Here is a 20,718-nt window from a genome sequence, read left to right on the forward strand (position 1 = left end):
GCAGATGATGATATGCTACATATGGTTTGGGCCTGTGAAAAAAATTGGACCCTTCTGGTCACAGATTCCATACTTTCATTTCTCAAAATTCCATAAAATATTCTTAGGTTTTTTCTTTTATGCCAGAAAAATAGTGGTGTTACTGTGATTTTCCACTACACTCTTTAAAAATGAATGCTTGGAAGTGCTTAGTAAATTAGATTTTACTCTTATAGTATATTGAATAAAATATGAGGCCTGAGGTCGCCCTGCTAAGTTTGAAATTTATTTTTCTTTCTCGAACATCACGGGACACAGAGCCTTAGTAATTACTGATAAGTTATATAGGTATCACTGGTGATTGGACACTGGCACACCCTATCAGAAAGTTCAACCCCCTATATAATCCCTCCCCTTGCAGGGATACCTCAGTTTTTACGCCAGTGTCTTAGGTGATGGATGTGTAAAGATGTCCTGTGCTGAGCTCCAAAGGGATTATCCTATATCCTATACTGGGGCAGGCCAGGCGAACCAGATTCATTCAAAGTGTCTTTCTAGGCCAAATTGGATGGTACCCGGGCCTCGTGTCCGAAGAAATGAGGTTTTACCTGTAACGCTTCTCTGTTTAGAGAGCTGGACCCCGCAGATTAGAAAATGTTTTTTCTAGCTTAATTTCTAGCCGGGTGCTTTACAGGGCCAGAACTGTGGATCCCCCTATTCGTAGGAGGCCCCAGTCTCAGACGTTTTTTTCAAACGGAGCCCACCGTGAGAGGTGAAGATTGGGTCTGTATAACAGAACCCTACGGCTGGATAAGGTAAGAGGAGATTCCACAGAATTTTTTAGTTCTAGTAGGATTTCTCCTTTAAGGTAAATGCATGCTATGCCTATTGTGACCACCAGGAGCTGCCAAGAGCACATACCTTCTCATGCTGATGTCTGTCTCTGTGTTTCCACGCTGCACAAGCTCCTCCGGCCGGCTCCAGGTAGGATGGGATGGGGGGATTTCTCCTCAGGAATGTTCCCCCAGGCTAGGGGGAGGCCGCAGGTATCTGTGAGGCGGTTGTACACCGCTCTATCACCGCCCCCATTTGCCGCCGTTACACACGTGCAGGCCCATCACTGCCGGCCTCTCTCTTTCCTCCCCCTCCCCCAGCCTTTCCACCATATTGTGTCCGGAGGGTCGCCCAACGCGGGAAGCGCTCGTTTTTTTGAAATACGGGGGGGGGGGGAGGGGGGCGGTGCATCAGCACAGCATGCTCAGACGCCCACACAGGCCAGCTGCAGGCTATTAAAGGCACTCTGTACAGGTGCACACAGCCTTCGGAGGGACACAGAGTTGACGGTCGCATGTAAGGTGGGACACAGGCATTCTCCTAGGCAGCATTTACTAGGGAACACCAGACTGGGCATTGGGGTAGCAAGGCTTTTAGCCGGACTACATCACTCAGCAGTCAGTGTTCATTTTGTGATACCTCCACATTGCAGCTTTGCACTATGGGTAGAAGAGGTTCAAACACCCCAAGAACCAGAGACTCTATGGGATCTCGTTCAGGTTCTGAGGACCCCCTTTCTGCAGCATCCTCCCCCCCAAGGGGCCAGGGATGGCTAGCCAGGGAGAGCCATTGGGGTCAGGGGCTATACCTGCCTCCGGCACTTCAGCCCCTGTATACATTACACAGTAGGTTTTTTCCTCAGCTATTAATGGTTTAGAGGAAAGATTAATGGCCGTGATTACATCTTCACTCAGTGGAAGAAAACGCACTAGGCCTTCCTCTGTTTCCCAAGACCCTCAGGAAAAGGAGCTCTGGGATAAAGGAGAGGAATCCCTTTCAGAGGATCGGGATGGGACGGATGATTCCTCTTCGGAGGATTCAGATGGAGAGGGACCCTCTGCGACTTCCCAGGAGGAGAAAGTCTTAGTGCAGATCCTTACTGGATTGGTCCGCTCCACATTTAAGTTGCCCATATCTGAATCAACTAAAGAACCCTCTTCTTCTTTAGGGTCACTGAAACCTCCTCATATAGCACAGGCTTTTCCTGTTCATAATTTACTTGAAAAGCTCATTTATTCTGAGTGGAATCACCCAGATAAACGTTTTTTTTCCGCCGAAAAAGTTTTCAACACTTTATCCAATGGAAGAAAAGTTTATTAACATGTGGGGAATACCGGCCATTGATGCGGCTATTTCCTCCGTCAATAGTAGTCTGACTTGTCCTGTAGACAATGCTCAGATGCTCAGGGATCCTGTAGATAAAAAGATGGAATCCCTATTGAAGGATGTTTTCTCCTTGGCAGGTTCAGTGGCTCAACCTGCAGTTGCAGCGATGTTAAGCAGGTTATCAAAGTATTACCTGAACAGCAGGCCCAGGGGTTGGCTGACCTTCCTGCGGCCTTATGTTATGTTGTTGACGCCATCAGGGATTCTATCGTGCAAATCTCTCATCTTTCACTGGGGTTGGTGCATATACGTAGAATCCTATGGCTCAAAAATTGGTCAGCCGAAGCACCATGTAAGAATCTGCTGGCTGGGTTTCCATTTCATGGTGCAAGGTTGTTTGGAGAAGACTTGGATGACTATATCAAGAGAATCTCTTGTGGGAAAAGTACTCTCTTACCTGTTAAGAAGAGTAAGCATCCCTCTTTCAAACTGACTCTTTCCCCAGCGCCAGGGGCTTTAGCCTCCAGGCAGTCTCGATGGGCTCCTCCGTTTGGGCCCAGAAACAAGTGTCAACCCCAGGGACAAAAGAAGTCCTGGGGGAAGAAGCCTACAAGACCAAACACTAAGACCTCTTCATGAAGGGGCGCCCCCACTCGCTCGAGTGGGGTGAAGACTGTGACAGTTCTCAGAGCTCTGGCAGGAGGACTTCCAGGACAGATGGGTAATCTCCACAGTAACCTTAGGGTACAAGCTGGAGTTTCAAGCAGTTCCCTCTCCTTGGTTCCTCAGATCAAGTGTCCCCAGAGACCCAGAGAAGAAGCAGTCGCTCCTTCTAACATTAGAGCGACTTTTGTCGCAGGAGGTCATTATGATGGTTCCGGCACAGGACCAGGGATTGGGCTTCTATTCCGACCTGTTTACGGTCCAAAAACCAAATGGGGTAGTCAGACCCATTTTGGATTTAAGGGATCTGAACAGATTCCTAAAGATTCAATCCTTCCGCATGGAATCAATTCGGACAGTAGTCTCCACCCTGCAGGGAGGAGAATTTCTGGCATCGATAGAAGTCAGAGATGCATATCTGCATGTGCCCATTTTTCCTGCTCATCAGAAGATTCTGCGCTTCGAGATAGGAGGGCGCCATTTCCAGTTTGTGGCTCTGCCCTTTGGGATAGCCACTGCACCTTGAGTGTTCACGAAGGTCTTGGCTCCTCCTCTGGCCAGATTAAGGGCTCAGGGTATAGCTGTCATAGCATACCTAGACGACCTGCTCCTGATAGACCGGTTGGTAGCCACCTTGAACGGGAACTTGAGAACCACAGTCAAGTATCTGGAACACCTAGGTTGGATCCTCAACCTAGAAAAATCTTTCCTAAAACCAGTAAGAAGACTGGAGTATTTAGGTCTGACCATAGATACAAGCCAGGAGAAAGTATTTCTACCTCAGGCAAAGATCGCTGCTTTAAGGGAGCTGATTCTGACGGTCAGGACCAAAAATGGTCCTTCTATCCGCCTCTGTATGAGGCTGCTAGGAAAGATGGTGTCTTCATCCGAAGCAGTTCCTTATGCTCAGTTTCATTCAAGACTGCTACAACACAGTATTCTGTCGGCCTGGAACAAGAAGGTTCAGGCATTAGACTTTCCGATGCACCTGTCTCATGCGGTGCATCAGAGCCTCAATTGGTGGCTCAGACCCGAAAACCTGCAGAAGGGGAAATCCTTTCTGCCGGTTACCTGGACGGTGGTAACAACAGATGCCAGTCTGTCAGGTTGGGGGGCAGTTCTGGAACAGTCTGCGGTTCAGGGGGTATGGTCCAAAACAGAGAGGACCTTACCCATCAACATTCTGGAGATCCGTGCGGTATATCTAGCCCTAAAGGCCTGGACTATCAGGCTACAGGGTTGCCCGGTCAGGATCCAGTCCGACAATGCCACAGCAGTGGCTTATGTCAATCATCAGGGAGGCACCCGGAGCCGAGCTGCTCAAAAGGAGGTGAACCAGATCTTAGTCTGGGCAGAGAAGCATGTGCCATGCATATCGGCAGTCTTTATTCCGGGGATAGAGAACTGGCAGGCGGACTATTTAAGTCACCAGCAGTTACTTCCAGGGGAATGGTCTCTGCATCCCGATGTCTTTTGGGCCATATGCCTAAAGATGGGGGTTCCAGATGTAGATCTCTTTGCATCCCGATTCAACAAAAAGATAGACAGATTTGTGGCAAGAACTAAGGATCCTCTTGCATGCGGGACAGATGCGTTGGTGATTCCGTGGCATCGGTTCTCACTGATTTATGCATTCCAGCCTATTCTGCTACTGCCACGGCTCCTTCGCAGGATCAGGCAGGAAAGGAAGTCAGTACTTCTTGTGGCCCCTGCTTGGCCCAGAAGGACGTGGTATGCGGAAATAGTAAGGCTGACGGTGGGTTCCCCGTGGACACTACCGGTGCGCCCAGACCTGTTATCTCAAGGTCCAGTGTTCCATCCTGCCTTACAAACACTAAATTTGACGGTTTGGCTATTGAGACCCACATTCTGAAGAGTCGTGGGCTTTCAGGTTCTGTGATATCTACCTTGATCAATGGAAGGAAGCCAGCTTGTAGAATGATTTATCATAGAGTCTGGAAAGCTTATATATCCTGGTGTGAATCCAGGGGTTGGCATCCCAGAAGATATGTGATAGGTAGAATTCTGGATTTTCTACAATTGGGTTTAGAGATGAAGCTGGCCTTGAGTACCATCAAGGGCCAGATCTCGGCCTTATCAGTATTATTTCAACGGCCACTTGCTTCGCATTCTTTGGTCCGAAGCTTTATACAGGGGGTGACGCGTCTTAATCCTCCGGTTAAGGCGCCCCTAAACCCCTGGGACTTGAACTTGGTTCTGTCTGTGTTACAGAAACAGCCTTTTGAACCAATACGTTAGATTTCTTTGGTCTTGTTGACAAGGAAGTTAATTTTTCTGGTTGCCATTTCTTCTGCTAGAAGAGTATCAGAATTAGCAGCCCTTTCCTGTAAGGAGCCTTATTTGATTGTACACAAGGATAGAGTGGTACTGCGCCCTCATCCTAGTTTTTTACCGAAGGTGGTTTCAGATTTTCATTTAAACCAGGACATTGTTCTGCCTTCCTTTTTTCCAGATCCCTGTTCTCCGGAAGAGAGATCACTACATTCGTTGGATGTAGTAAGAGCAGTCAGGGCCTATCTGGAGGCAACTGCTCAGATTCACAAAACGGATGTTTTGTTCGTACTGCCAGACGGTCCCAATAGAGGACAGGCAGCGTCAAGAGCTACCATTTCTAAATGGATTCGACAGTTGATTATTCAGGCTTACGGTTTGAAACAGAAGATTCCTCCGTTTCAGATTAGGGCACATTCCACAAGGGCTATTGGTGCTTCTTGGGCAGTGCGTCACCGAGCCTCTATGGCTCAAATCTGCAAGGCCGCAACCTGGTCTTCAGTCCATACATTCACCAGATTCTATCAAGTGGATGTGAGAAGGCATGAGGATATCGCCTTTGGGCGTAGTGTGCTGCAGGCAGCGGTACAAGGTCCTCAGGTCTGATTGCACCCTACTTGGTTGTGATTCCCCCCCTCAGGTAGCATTGCTCTGGGACATCCCATCAGTAATTACTGAGGCTCTGTGTCCCGTGATGTTCGAGAAAGAAAATAGGATTTTTTATAACAGCTTACCTGTAAAATCCTTTTCTTTCGATGGACATCACGGGACACAGAGGTCCCGCCCCTCTTCTAATACACTATATTGCTTGGCTACAAAACTGAGGTATCCCTGCAAGGGGAGGGATTATATAGGGGGTTGACCTTTCTGATAGGGTGTGCCAGTGTCCAATCACCAGTGATACCTATATAACCCATCAGTAATTACTGAGGCTCTGTGTCCCGTGATATCCATCGAAAGAAAAGGATTTTACAGGTAAGCTGTTATAAAAAATCCAATTATTTTTAATTTAAATGGTAAAATATTTTTTAAAAAATACACTCTGATACACTCAATTACTGCACAGTGTCTTTTGTTACATTTCCTTTCTTGGTTTGGTTGCACACTCTCACTCTCAAAAGTCTTAGGAGAAACATGGTATCCTTTATTCTATTTTGACATCAACACACATGTCTATCCGTCAGGATTTATTCTATCTCTATATATCGTGTATTGATGTATCAGCCTTATTTCAATAAACTAAACTAAAATAAATAAAGAAAAAAAAGAAAAGAGGAACTGCTTTGTGCTATGCAAAGTCATATGTTTGTAAGAAAATGTTCATGCTAAAACTTGCATCTAAATGAGATAGCAGTAGTACAGTTTATCCACAGTGATGGTTTAGTCCAGTGTTTCTCAACCTTTTTTCAGTTCAGACACCGTTTAAAATGATGCACCTAATCTTGAGACACCCCAGTTTAAAATGTGAAAAAAACAACTAATAAACTTACGTAACGCGGCAGCATACACACATGTAGCACACATATTAGAGGTTTATTTTTACAATAAAAATATACCTTTTGTACACTGATACTGACTAGTATTCCAATGGATCTTTTCTCTCTTGGTTTTTCTTCCTTGTGCAGCTAACATGACCCCAGTAGTGATAAAAAAAAGGAGCAAACAAGGATGCTGTGCAGGCACCCGACGTGCTCCTTATTTATCAACCGATGAGGTTGGTTGAGACAGTTGTTAACCACTTCAGCCCCGGAAGGATTTACCCCCTTCCTGACCAGAGCACTTTTTACAGTTTGGCACTGCTTCGCTTTAACTGCTAATTGCGCGGTCATGCAATGCTGTAACCAAACGAAATTTGTGTCCTTTTCTTCCCACAAATAGAGCTTTCTTTTGATGTTGTTTACACAGCTTTTAGTTTATGACTGCCTATGTCATTTCTTGAGGTGCTAAAATGGCAGGGCAGTACAACCCCCCCCCCCCCCCCCAAATGACCCATTTTGGAAAGTAGACACCCCAAGGAAATTGCTAAGAGGCATGTTGAGCCCATTGAATACTTTTTTTGTCCCAAGTGATTGAATAATGAAAAAAAAAAAAAAAAATTACAAAAAGTTGTCACTAAATGATATATTGCTCACACAGGCCATGGGCATATGTGGAATTGCACCCCAAAATACATTCAGCTGCTTCTCCTGAGTATGGAGATACCACATGTGTGGGACTTTTTGGGAGCCTAACTGCGTACAGGGCCCCGAAAACCAATCACCGCCTTCAGGATTTCGAAGGGTGTAAATTTTTGATTTCACTCTTCACTGCCTATCACAGTTTCGGAGGCCATGGAATGCCCAGATGGCACAAAACCCCCCCAAATGACCCCATTTTGGAAAGTAGACACCCCAAGCTATTTGCTGAGAGGCATGGTGAGTATTTTGCAGCTCTCATTCATTTTTGAAAATGAAGAAAGACAAGAAAAAAACATTTTTTTTTTCTTTTTTCAATTTTCAAAACTTTGTGACAAAAAGTGAGGTCTGAAAAATACTCACTATACCTCTCAGCAAATAGCTTGGGGTGTCTACTTTCCAAAATAGGGTCATTTGGGGGGGTTTGTGCCACCTGGGTATTCCATGGCCTCCGAAACTGTGATAGGCAGTGAAGAGTGAAATAAAAAATTTACGCCCTTAGAAAGCCTGAAGGCGGTGCTTGGTTTTCGGGATCCCGTGCGCGGCTAGGCTCCCAAAAAGTCTCCCACATGTGGTATCCCCGTACTCAGGAGAAGCAACAGAATGTATTTTGGGGTGTAATTTCACATATTCCCATGGCATGTTTGAGCAATATATCATTTAGTGACAACTTTGTGCAAAAAAAAAAAAAAAATTGTCTTGTGTCACAATATAAAATATTCCATGGACTCGACATGCCTCTCAGCAAATAGCTTGGGGTGTCTACTTTCCAAAATTGGGTCATTTGGGGGGGGGTTTTGAACTGTCCTGGCATTTTATGCACAACATTTAGAAGCTTATGTCACACATCACCCACTCTTCTAACCACTTGAAGACAAAGCCCTTTCTGACACTTTTTGTTTACATGAAAAAATTATTTTTTTTTGCAAGAAAATTACTTTGAACCCCCAAACATTATATATTTTTTAAAGCAAATGCCCTACAGATTAAATGGTGGGTGTTTCATTTTTTTTTCACACGGTATTTGCGCAGCAACGCATTTTTTGGGGGAAAAACACACTTTTTAAAATTTGAATGCACTAAAACATACTATATTGCCCAAATGTTTGATGAAATAAAAAAGATGATCTTAGGCCGAGTACACGGATACCAAACATGACATGCTTTAAAATTGCGCACAAACGTGCAGTGGCAACAAAATAAATACATTTTTAAAAGCCTTTAAAAGCCTTTACAGGTTACCACTTTAGATTTACAGAGGAGGTCTACTGCTAAAATTACTGCCCTCGATCTGACCTTCGTGGTGATACCTCACATGCATGGTGCAATTGCTGTTTACATTTGACGCCAGACCGACACTTGCGTTCGCCTTAGCGCGAGAGCAGGGGGGGACAGGGGTGCTTTTTTTTTTTTTTTTTTCCCTTTATTATTGTTTTGCTTTTTTATCTAATTTTTAAACTGTTCCTTTCATTTTTTTTTTTTTTTTTTTTTTAATCATTTTTATTGTTATCTCAGGGAATGTAAATATCCCCTATCATAGCAATAGGTAGTGACAGGTACTCTTTTTTTTTTTTTTTTTTTTGCGTACCTACAGACAAAAAAATGGTTAACAATAAAACACAGTAAACGGTAAAGTATAAAAAATTGCATACCTGAAAAGCAAACATGATAAAACATAATAACAATAAAACATTACAGAATAGAATACAGTAAAAAAGAACAGAACAATAGAGAGAGAACAATAAAACGACAACTATTTTTTTTTATTTTATATATTTTTTGTGTTTTGTTTTTTTACACTTTTTTTGTAACTAACTTTTATAACTGTAACCGGTTCGAGGTGGTGCTAGCAGGTGCTAGCAGGTATCTGATCCCGCTAACACTGCGTTTTTGGGAACCCTAAACTGCTGGGGACGCTAGTATAGATCTGATCGGATCACATATTGATCCGTTCAGATACTATACCACTAAGGGAGGTGTACGGTGCGTGCGTGGGTGTTAGCGGTACTGGCGCTAACCTAACGCTGCTTGGGGCTAGTGCTTGCCAGTTCACCAAAACGCTACCAAAAAAACTGTTAGCGATCGCAGGGATCAGGCCTGACTCTGCGAACGCTGCAGTTATGCGTTTAGTGTTTTGTAAGTGACAGTGATCGATCGATACTGCACTTGGGTGGGCTGGGCCAGGCCGTGCGGAGGGGCAAAACGCAGGTGCTAGCAGGTATCTGGGCTGATCCCGCTAGCACTGAGTTTTTGGGAACCCTAAACTGCTAGGGACGCTAGTATAGATCTGATCGGATCAGATATCGATCCGTTCAGATACTATACCACTAAGGGAGGCGTATGCTGCGTGCGTGGGTGTTAGCGATACTGGCGCTAACCTGATGCTGTCTGGGGCGAAGCATATCACCGCCGGGCGATCAGGGGGCTAAACCTTTATTAGGTAATAAACGGCGGGTGCCCTAACACTATAAAAAATAAACGAACTAACCAGCATCACCCGTAACGGTTATACGGTGATCAGTGGTGAAAGGGTTAACTAGGGGCAATCAAGGGGTTAAAACATTTATTAGATAGTATATGGGGGTCCCTGACGCTATAAAACGCTGACGGCGAACCTAAATATTTACCTCCCTAACTAGCGTCACCGGAAAAATTATCGCTTAGCGACACTGGCGACGGGGGGTGATCAATGGGTTAAAACTTTATTAGGGGGGTACCCTAGACCTAAAGGGGGATAATACTAACTGCCCTACCACACTAACTGTCACAAACTGACACCATGCAGTAATCAGAAAAAAAAAAAACTGCTTGGTGTTAGTGTGACGGGGGGGTGTGTGATTGGGGGGTAATCGGGGGGGGATCGGTGGTGTAATGTGTGCCTGGCATGTTCTACTGTGTATCTGTGTGTGTTGTGCACTCACAATGAAGTCTTCTCTCCTCGGCGCCGGAACGGAAAATACCGAGCCGAGGAGAGATGACATCATTTCCTTTGCTGCTGTTTAGCATACAGCACCAGAGGAAGAACATGATTGGCTGGGAGCGATCGCGAGGGGGGGGGGCCACGAATGGATGGTCTCCCCCTCGCCTCTCATCGCTCCCAGACACAAGCCAACCGCCTCGGGCACCGAGAGGCAGATCACGTACAGGTACGTGATTCTGCCTGCCCGTGCCATTCTGCCGACGTACATCGGCGTGAGGCGGTCGGCAAGTGGTTAAAACGCCGGCAGCTGGCCTATATCGTGCCCAAAGCTGCACAATAACAATCCGTGGCTTGTGTAACATAAAAAGGCAGGCTTGATCCACCTGCCAGCATATTGACAATTTTTGGGCATTTTGTTATGGCACTGATTGAAAAAAAGGCTGCTCTAGTCTGATGCAGTGGCACATATAGGAAAGAACTTTGAGCACACTTCTCATAGGAGATACCCTGTGCACAGCTGTTCCTTCCTCTGCTACTTCTTTTTCTCTCTGTGTGCTAAAGGCACTCTTTAGATATACCTCCAGTTATGGGGAGAGTACATTTGGCTTTTTACTGCAGATTTATATTCTCACTACGTTCTGTATGGCTGAGTGAGTGAATTAGCAAATTGATCCATTGTCACTGCTGCCACCTAGAGAATCATCTAGGAAGGAATTCTTATCCAGTAGCTGCACTTGTATTGTTTCAGAACAATTTTTGCATTGGCTTTCATGTGTAATTGAAAATATCCTGTGCATAATCTACATCTGTATATAGTTTGTGCGTTCTATATAAAAATCAGCTTTAAAAAAAGTATGGTGTTATTTATATAATCATATTTGTAGTTATCTTAAATTTTTTTTTTCTTTTTCAGTGGAACATCTGGAATTCAGACCTGACCAAGGTTAGTTACATTTTATCTTAACAAAACTTGAACACCAGAGATCTGCATTTTCGTTTTCCCCATAAAGTAAATCTGCACTGTCAAAACCAGCTGGCTGCAGGACTTTGTGGGATATAGAAAATATAAAGGAGAGAGATGTATCTTCTCTTGTTTGTTTTTTTTTTTTTCCCTGGGCTTGTCTTCATGTGTAAAATCAACAGTGGAAGGGGGAGGGATAATACTGGTTGGGAAGGGTTTCAGAACCACCCAGACATGAGATGGTTGCCTAGCAAGAACAAAACATTCTCTCATGCCCATGGATACTCTTACTCATTATAACACTAGTCTGTTCATGAAGTAATATGGGTTCTGTGCCCATCATAATTTTTCATATTTGCAGCTCTCCCCACCTCCTTCTGGATACAATTTCTAACATATCTGTCTCTTTTAGAACGAGATCGGCTGCAGCTGACTGGTAATGACGATAACCTCTGCCGTATTTGCATGGATGCTTTAATCGATTGCGTTCTCCTGGAGTGTGGCCATATGGTAACGTGTACCAAATGTGGCAAGAGGATGAGCGAGTGTCCAATCTGCCGACAGTACGTGGTGCGGGCTGTTCACGTCTTCAAATCTTAAATATCCAGACCAAATAAAATGTGTGTGATTTGGCTCTTCGTCTTGGGGCTCAAAGTGTGTAAAAAAGGAAAAATGGTTTTCTGTATAGCTTCTGAGTGATATGTTGTTAGAGATGTTTTGTAATATAGTTAGGATGTATACATGAGAAGTGTTCAGACAACTGCATGCTGGTGTGTGTTTATGAATCTGGAATGAATGCTCTCATTCTAAGAAATAAAAAATTTACTGGAATGGAAAGCTAAAAACACATTTATTAAAGTAAATATCCACATTACATTACTGATGATTTTCAAATCTTAAAGTGGAGCATTTAAAATTCTCTAAAGCAGGGATATGCAATTAGCGGACCTCCAGCTGTTGCAGAACTACAAGTCCCATGAGGCATAGCAAGACTGACAACTACAAGCATGACACCCAGAGGCATGATGGGACTTGTAGTTTTGAAACAGCTGGAGGTCTGCTAATTGCATATCCCTGCTCTAAAGCCTAGTACACACGTATTATGAAGTCAGATGTAAAAAAAAAAAAAAAAAAAGTTAGACTTACCGGTAACTTGTTTTCCAATAGGCTTTCAGGACAGCACCCGAGAGATCATGACTCCTCCTCCCACAGGAAACACCTCATCAATTAAGTCTTTAATTGGATTCCTCCACGTTGCCTCGTCAGTTGTTTGTAGAGAACTCCAGCCCCAGCTGCAACACATAAGCGACAGTTATATCATAGTATTACAGCATTAGCATAAAAAAAGGGCGGGTTACTGCTGTCCTGAAAGCCTATTGGAAAACAAGTTACCGGTAAGTCTAACTTGCAATTTTCCAAAACGTCTTTCAGGACAGCACCCGAGAGGATAATCGAGACTTGCTTCATTTAGGGTGGGTCAACAGCCTGTAAGACTTTTCTTCCAAAAGCCTGGTCCCCAGCCATCATGAGGTCTAACCTATAATGATGGGCAAAGGTTGTCAGACTTGTCCAAGTAGCTGCCTTACAGATTTGTTCGGGGGTGGCGCCAGCCTTTTCTGCCCAACTCACCGCCAAAGCTCTTGTAGAATGAGCCCGGACATTCACTGGACTCTCTTGACCTGTAAAGGAATAGGCTTCTGAGATAGCCATTCTCAACCATCTGGCAATGGTTCCTCTAGAAGCTTGTCTTCCTTTTTTATTACCGGAAAATAAAACAAATAGAGCATCTGAACATCTAAAGTCTTTAGTGTTTTCCAAGTAACTCAAGACTGCTCTTTTAACATCCAGGGTATGGAATTCTTCTTTCTTCTTACCCGATGGATTAGAACAAAAGGTAGGAAGTATTATCTCCTGGGTTCGATTCTGGACCGAAGCGACTTTCGGCAAAAAATAGGATCCGTCTTCAGAACAATTCGGTCTGAAAAGATGGAAAAGAAAGGCTCCCTGATTGATAAGGCTTGCAGCTCACTTACTCTTTGAGCTGTTGTAACAGCCACTAAAAAAACTGTTTTCAAAGTAACTAATTTCAGGGAGGCTAAATTAATGGGTTCAAAAGGTTCCTTGGTCAGGGCCTGAAGAACAACCGATAAGTCCCATGCTGGACAGCTTTTGATCAGCACTGGTCGAGACCGGGTGAGAGCTTTGAAGAATCTAATTACTAAGGGTTCTGATGAAATGGATTTTTCCAGAAATACCCTCAGCGCAGCAACTTGAACCTTGAGGGTGCTGACCGCTAGGCCCTTGTCCGCTCCTTCTTGCATGAACTCAAGAACAGAAGAAGTTTGTTTTGGTGATCTGTCAGATGCTGTGCACCAGGAGTTGAAGACTTTCCAAACTTTGGAATATATTGCTCTTGTAACCTTCTTTCTGCTGGATAGGAGGGTAGCCACCAATCTATCCGAGAAACCTTTTCTCTTCAAGAGCTGTTCTTCAGTAGCCAGGCCGTCAGTTTTAGTTTTGCTACTTCCTGTTGAAGCAGAGGACCTTGTAACAGAAGGTCTTTCCTTAACGGAAGGTGCCAGTACGGTTTTAGTTGCATCTGAAGAAGGGATGAAAACCAAGGCCTTTTGGGCCAGAAGGGAGTGATGAGGATCATTGTTGTATCCTCCTTCCTGAGTTTTGCTATGACCAGAGGGATAAGCTGAAACGGGGGAATGCGTAACAGAGGTGAAATTTCCAATTGTGCGCCAGAGCATCCACTCCCAGTGATGCCTCGTTCCTGTTCAGGGAGAAGAAACAAGACACTTGTGAGTTTTCCTGGGTCGCAAAGAGATCCACTCTTGGGCGCCCCAATTTCTGCACTATCAAATGGAAGACTTCTGTATTCAATTGCCACTCCGTTTCTAATACCTGGTTCCTGCTTAGGAAGTCCGCAACTCTGTTTAGGGTCCCTTTTAAATGGACCGCGGATAAGGATAGAGTATGGAGCTCTGCCCAACTTAGAATGCCTTTTGCTAGGATTTGCAGAACTTTGCTTCTGGTTCCCCCCTGTCTGTTTATGTAGGCCACCGCCACGGCGTTGTCTGACAGGATCTGAGTATGCTGTTCCTGGACTTCTTTCGCAAAGGTCAGTAAGGCTATCTCTATAGCTTTTAGTTCCCTCCAATTTGAGGACCTCAGTGCATCTTTTGTGGCCCACAAGCCCTGGGCCCACCGACCGTTCATATGAGCCCCCTAACCCCAGGAACTGGCATCGGTTGTCAACCTCACCTGGTTTGGGAAGGACCATAACAGACCCTCTGAATATCTTGTCTGGTCCTTCCACCACCAAAGACTCCTTTTCACTGAAGTAGGGATCTTCACTAGTGAATCCTGCTGGTGATTCCAGGTTTTTAACAGGAAACTTTGCAGAGGTCTGAAATGGAGCTTTGCCCACTGGACGGCTGGTATGGAAGAGGTCAGGGTTCCCAATGCTGACATGACCTTCCTGATGGACAGAAACTGATTGGACTGTAGCAGTGACACCACTTGTACCAACTTTTTCTGTTTTTCCACTGGAAGAAAAATTTTTTGTTCCAAAGAGTTGATACGGAAACCCAGGAATAACACTTCCTGTGAGGGAATCAGATTTGATTTTTGAAGGTTTAAAATCCACCCTATGGATTCTAGGTGAACACGGGCTCTGAGCAAGTTTCCTTGAAGACCTTCTCTGGTCTGAGCAAAAAACAGCAGGTCATCCAGATAAGGAATAACTGAGATCCCTTCTAGACACAGAAGCGCCAGTGCTTCGGCCATTATTTTCGTGAACACCCTTGGGGATGATGACAGACCAAACGGGAGTGCTCTGAATTGCAGATGTACCACCTTCTTCCCTTCTTTCAGTGCTAACCTCAGATATTTCTGCGACCTGGCGGCAATAGGAATGTGGAGGTAGGCATCTTGTAAATCTATTGATGCCATATAGCACCCTTGATACAGGAAGTTTCTTACTGAAAATATGGAATCTGTCCAAAACCTTCTGTACTCTACTGATTTGTTCAGCATTTTGAGATTCAGGATAAGACGGAACTTTCCTGAAGGTTTCTGAACGAGGAAAACATGTGAGTAGAACCCTTGATACAGGAGGTTTCTTACTGAAAATATGGAATCCGTCCAAAACCTGTACTCTACTGATTTGTTCAGCATTTTGAGATTCAGGATAAGACGGAACTTTCCTGAAGGTTTCTGAACGAGGAAAACATGTGAGTAGAACCCCTAGAAGAACTCCCCTGCCGGGACCGGAACAATGACTTTCTGAGTTTTCAGTTCCTGAATTAGGAACTTCATGGCAAAAGCCTTGACTGCATCCCTTGGGACGTTTGTCACCAAGAATCTTTTTGGAGGTTCTTTCGTGAATTCTATCACATACCCCTGGGAGAGCATATTTACAATGAACTGATTTGAAGAAATGGCTCTCCACTGAAGAAGAAACTCCTGGAGTCTTCCCCCGACCTTGAGGGAGTCATTGTGGTTTTCCAGAGGTCGTAGGAAGATTGAAGAGCACTCCACCCCTACCTTTGGGCTTCTGAGAAGGCCATGACTTCTTCTTGCCCTGCGTTTTTCCTTCCTGCTTACCTTTTTGGGGCAAAAAAAACGCTTACGGGTTTGCGCCTGTTTTTTCTTAACCGGAAACGACTTCTTATCAGCCGTACGGTCAAGAATGGACTCTAGCTCCGAACCAAATAGTAGATCACCTGCAAAAGGAATACCACACAGTCTATTTTTGGCCACGTTTTCTGCCATAAGGCCCTTCTAGCAGAATTCGTTAAAGCTGCTGACCTGGCTGACATGCAGATAGATTCCGCAGACGCATCCGCAATATATGATATTGCTGCAGACAGGGTTGAAAAGGAGTCTAGAATCTCCTGTTTTGGGGAATCTGCTGTGACATGGGCCTTCAACTGGTTAACCCAGTGATCTAAGTTCCTTGCCACACAGGTTGTTGCCATTGCCGGTTTCAGATTGTTCATCACTGATTGCCAGGTTCTTTTAAGAAGCAGGCCCATCCTTTTATCCATGGGCTCCTTCAGAGTGCCCATATCCTCAAAGGCGAGGTCCGTAGACTTAGAGACCTGAGAAAAAACGGAGTCCAATTTTGGAACCTTGTTCCATATAGAATCCGGACTTTTCTCAAATGGAAATCTTTTCTTGTGAGCCCGGGAAAAGAAAGGCTTTTTCTCAGGTTCCAGCCACTCTTTTTTAATCATATCAGTGATAACTGAATGGACTGGAAAAGAACGGCCTTTTGAATCTCCTAAACCAGCATACATGCGGTCATGCAGGGAGAGTTCCTTCTTTTCCTCTTCTATCCCCAAAGTGGCATGGATTACTTTCAGGAGTCCTCCCACCTCTTCTAGCGACATTTAGTATTTAGAAGCAGCATCTGATTAATTTTCCTCCTCCTCAGAATCTGTTTGATCTGGAGCGAGGGAAACGGACTCTTGGGAAGTGTCCTGGGATATCGGACCCCCCAAAATTATTCAAGAGCCACCCTGGGGTTCTGAAGATGGCTGCGGAACCGAAGAATCCCTAGAGGGACCTGGTTCCTCTCTTAGGTTTGACCTAAAAGCTTGAAAGGTGGCCCGGAGCTCATCCTTTATTGTTGTAACCAAATCGCCACATACGGATGGAGTATCCTCTCTGACCAACTTTGTAATGCACTCTGCACAAAGCGTTTTGGTCCAAACATCGCTTAATTTCTCTTTGCAGACAGGGCACCTTTTCTTGACTGGTTGGGCAGAACCCTTGGCCTGGACAAACAGAAAAGAGACAAGGAACCACGCTTAAAAGGCTGTAATACAGCACAAATAAGACACCCAGGTGCACTAAGGAAGATAACATCTTACTTCCATGTGCCCAGCAAGCCACCACCACCTAAAAATCCCCTGTTGCAGGGCAGATATACTAAACCTAGCCACTGCAACATACATTCCCAAGGATATGGAGGGGGGTGGTGGGGGAAGGGGAGTTAAGGGTGAGTAACCCCCCACAGGAGAAAACGGCCCAGGGTAATAGAGGACACAGTCCCTTACCTTAGTCTTGCTGGTGCCTTGACCAGCCCCCTTATCCGCTGCATCGCTATCCATAGCTGTCTGCGGGCGCGTGGTGAAACGAACGGTTCCAGATACGAAAACGCCGCTGCGCTGACCTGGAACCGGAAATAAGGCACCAGGTGACCCTGCCCTCTCCGCTTTGTGGTCGGAAATGACGCGTGCGCCGACCCGGAAGTGCTGTTTCTTCCCATTACAGGACGTGGCTGAGGCGCTCCTCTGCCACCAGAAACATGGCGGCCACCACCGCTCGTTCCTCCAATGCAGCCAGCAGGGAACGGAGGACGGCCGCCTGTCTGGCAAAAAATTGGAAGCAGCACCCCCAGGCGTACAGGCTCTCCCCGAGCACAGGAGAGGGAGCCCACGGGACCGTCCATCTGGGAGGCAAGTGGGAGGCTCACTCTCCTAGCCAAAAAAAGAGCTAACAGGTGAGAACCTGTGTCTCCCAGGAAATAACCTGAGAGATCATGGCTCCCACCAGAGGTGTTCCTCCAGCTGGAGGAAACACAAAAAACTGACGAGGCAACGTGGAGGACTCCAATTAAAGACTTAATTGATTAGGTGTTTCCTGTGGGAGGAGGAGCCATGATCTCTCGGGTGCTGTCCTGAAAGACGTTTTGGAAACACTGCTTTCAAGAGCCAACCGTTTATCTGAAGGAACAAACACGAAAATTTCTTGTATGATTTTCGTTTTAATCAGTACAGTATTCGTCTGAAAAATAAAATGGGAAGAGTAAGACCATGCATGCTCATAAATGCAAGAACACATTACGATACAACATGTTGCATTACTTCCGAAGTTGTATTCTGTCGTACGAGTATTTTGGTAAGTTTAGTAGCCTCTTCACTTTCGATATGAGACTGATGGAAAAAAAAAAAAAAAAGTTGCTCGTTCATCCGATATTCTCATCATGTGTACTTGAGGAAGAAAATTTTTTTAATTACAGAAGAGACATACAGTACTTTGTCTCTTTTGCAATAAGGGATCCTTCTAGCACACCTCTCAAATTCTACACGGAGCTGTGCATACCAACTACTGTTGGTATTGATGATAAAATGGCAATATAACTATTCATAATCTTTAAATGGTGGCACGCAAGGCTAAATGTATACAATACCCTTCAAGAAGAGATACTTTCAAAATCGCTTGGAAACCCTGTGATTATCTAAAACAATGCAGATTCCTTACTGTACAAATCATAATTAAGCACTTGCTGTTGCTCTCCTTTATTATGTTAATAAGATTCCATTTATGAGTAATATTTTTGGGTCTGCCAGATGCGTGTTGAGGCCAACACAGCGGAGTAAATTGGTCATAAATAGTGGTACTTATTTATAAAATAAAAGGAAATGGTCTTTTATTATTTTTTTACAGAATGGAATCTACCACCATCATTTTAGGTAGGGATATAGTATCTAAAGCCAAGAGCAAAAATGGAATCTATTACAGCTTAAAAGCCCTTAGATGCGGTGGTTGTGTTAATTTTCTTTGCTCAGGCTTTTTTCCTTTTATTTTTACATAGCATAAGACAGGGAGAGTAACACACTCCCTGTCCTATGCTAACAACACTGACTCACTGTACTTTTTCTATGGAGTATACCTTCTCTGATTCATAACGTATGGGGAGGTGTTTTGATGCTCACAGAGGTGAACTATATATAATACAATTTATGTACTCACTGTAAAATCAAACTTTTTTCATACTTGCCATAATTTTCCTTTCAAGATGGGCTCCATCGCAGCATGCACATGGGTAGTCTCCTCCTCTACTCCATAGGACCAGCTAAAAATTTGTACGCCTCCCCAGACACAGCATTACATCACTAGCCGACTTCAATGGGGTGGGATACTGTGCTGCCATGGAGCTCACGGAAGAGGAAAAATAGTTTTTGATGGTTGGTGTAAAAACAATTTCCCAAATTTCCTGATGACTACATGTCGGCATACACATAGGAAATAACTTAACAAGCTATGTATAACAAAAACTGGCGCTGAAGTGAATAAATAACAAAAGTGATAAGGGGTTAAAGCTATTGCAGCTGCTGCATAAAAAAGTGCTAAAACTTCAACATGTGATAATGAATGCGGCACTAGCAACTAGATTATAGATCAATAATGACAAACCTCAATGCGTGTCTGTGGGTGAATAGAATAAACACATAAAATTATCAAATGAAATAAATAGCAATGCAAAAATAACGAGGTTTGTCATTATTGATCTATAATCTAGTTGCTAGCGCCGCATTCATTCGTTTATCAACTTAACTAGATAGGCTGGGAATGCAAATATTTTAAGCAGTAGAGGTGACAGAAGAAAGTACTCGCTGACCAAAAGCAACAGTCGCAAGGGAAGCTGGTTCAACACAATAATGCACTTAAAAAGGTATGGTATAAAGACCAAGAAGCCACCTGTCAGAAACCATGAATCTGACCGAGACAGAAGTACAGTTAAATCACACTTGTTTAATAATAAAAGTAAATAAAAAAAACTTAGTCAAAACATAGCCAAAGTTTGGTAACTGGAAAGGATAGTCAGACAAGCCAATAAGTCAGGAAGCCAGAGATCAGCGTAGTGGAACAGCAAGCAAGATCGATGTCAGCCAAGCAAGCCTTTAACAGGAACGCAGGAGATAGTCTCTGTGATGTTGACCAAGGCGAAGGCAGAGATCATCTGGGCTGGATGGCTTAAGTAGGCAGGAGTGACGAGCAGGATATCATCAACAGGTGAGTCACTGTGGAGAGATAGGAGCTGGCAATTAGCTGACAGCTGGCGACCAGCTCAGAGAAGGAAGGGCTGAGCCCAGCCCTGACACCACCCTACAAATGATCTCTGGAGACACAATCTGCTGTTACCATACAAGCTGTTACTCCATCTGGCACTGCCACACCTTTGAAACTGTTTCCCATGGAGATTGTCTTGGCCAATCAGGATGTGATCACCCAACTGGAAGCCTTTTTCCCTTTTATTTGCACCAGCTGGCAATACAAACAGTTGATCAGATGACCTGAAAGGAGTTTCCCACTGCTTACTTGCTCCTAGTACTAGGAAGGATTATGTCCTGCTTTAACTAAAAGTCCAAAGTCACCTTTGGTGTAAATTCTAACATTGGAACTAGAACTACCCTGTTAGCAAAGAAAGTGATGAAGGGCTCCTTAGCCCCAGTAGCAGCTTTTTCTGAAACCCTCCTTGCCGAAGTCATTGCAACTAGAAGGCAGTCTTCAGTGTAAGATTTGAAAAAAAAAGAATGAACAAAGGACTGCCCAGTGTCCAAAGGAACACAAATTTGAAGGTAGGTTAAAAGCTGCACCTGCAATAGCAGCTGTCAGTCAGCTCTCTACTTTGCAAATATACATTTAATAGGATGCAGTGACCGCCCTGAAGAAAGGGGGGGTAGGATGCAGTGACCGCCCTGAAGAAAGGGGGGGTCCTTTCCCCCAAGATGTGTTGGCTTTTAGAAAGAGGAGTTTTCTTGGTGGTC

The 20,718-nt window shown here is 44.5% G+C and overlaps 1 protein-coding gene across 2 annotated transcripts in view; it reads left to right on the top strand.

Annotated features, from left to right (window-relative positions):
• The window catches only part of RNF34 (ring finger protein 34), a 53,225-nt gene extending 41,442 nt beyond the window's left edge, over positions 1–11,783 (top strand). For both annotated transcript variants that reach the window (XM_073626638.1, XM_073626644.1), the window contains 2 exons: positions 11,102–11,131; positions 11,562–11,783. In XM_073626638.1, coding sequence (XP_073482739.1) covers positions 11,102–11,131; positions 11,562–11,749 — 218 coding nt within the window. In that variant the 3' untranslated portion in view covers positions 11,750–11,783. The remainder of the gene's footprint in view (positions 1–11,101; positions 11,132–11,561) is intronic.
• The last annotated feature ends 8,935 nt before the right edge of the window (positions 11,784–20,718 follow it).

Source organism: Aquarana catesbeiana, linkage group LG01 (assembly GCF_042186555.1).
Source record: "Aquarana catesbeiana isolate 2022-GZ linkage group LG01, ASM4218655v1, whole genome shotgun sequence".
NCBI lineage: Eukaryota > Metazoa > Chordata > Amphibia > Anura > Ranidae > Aquarana > Aquarana catesbeiana.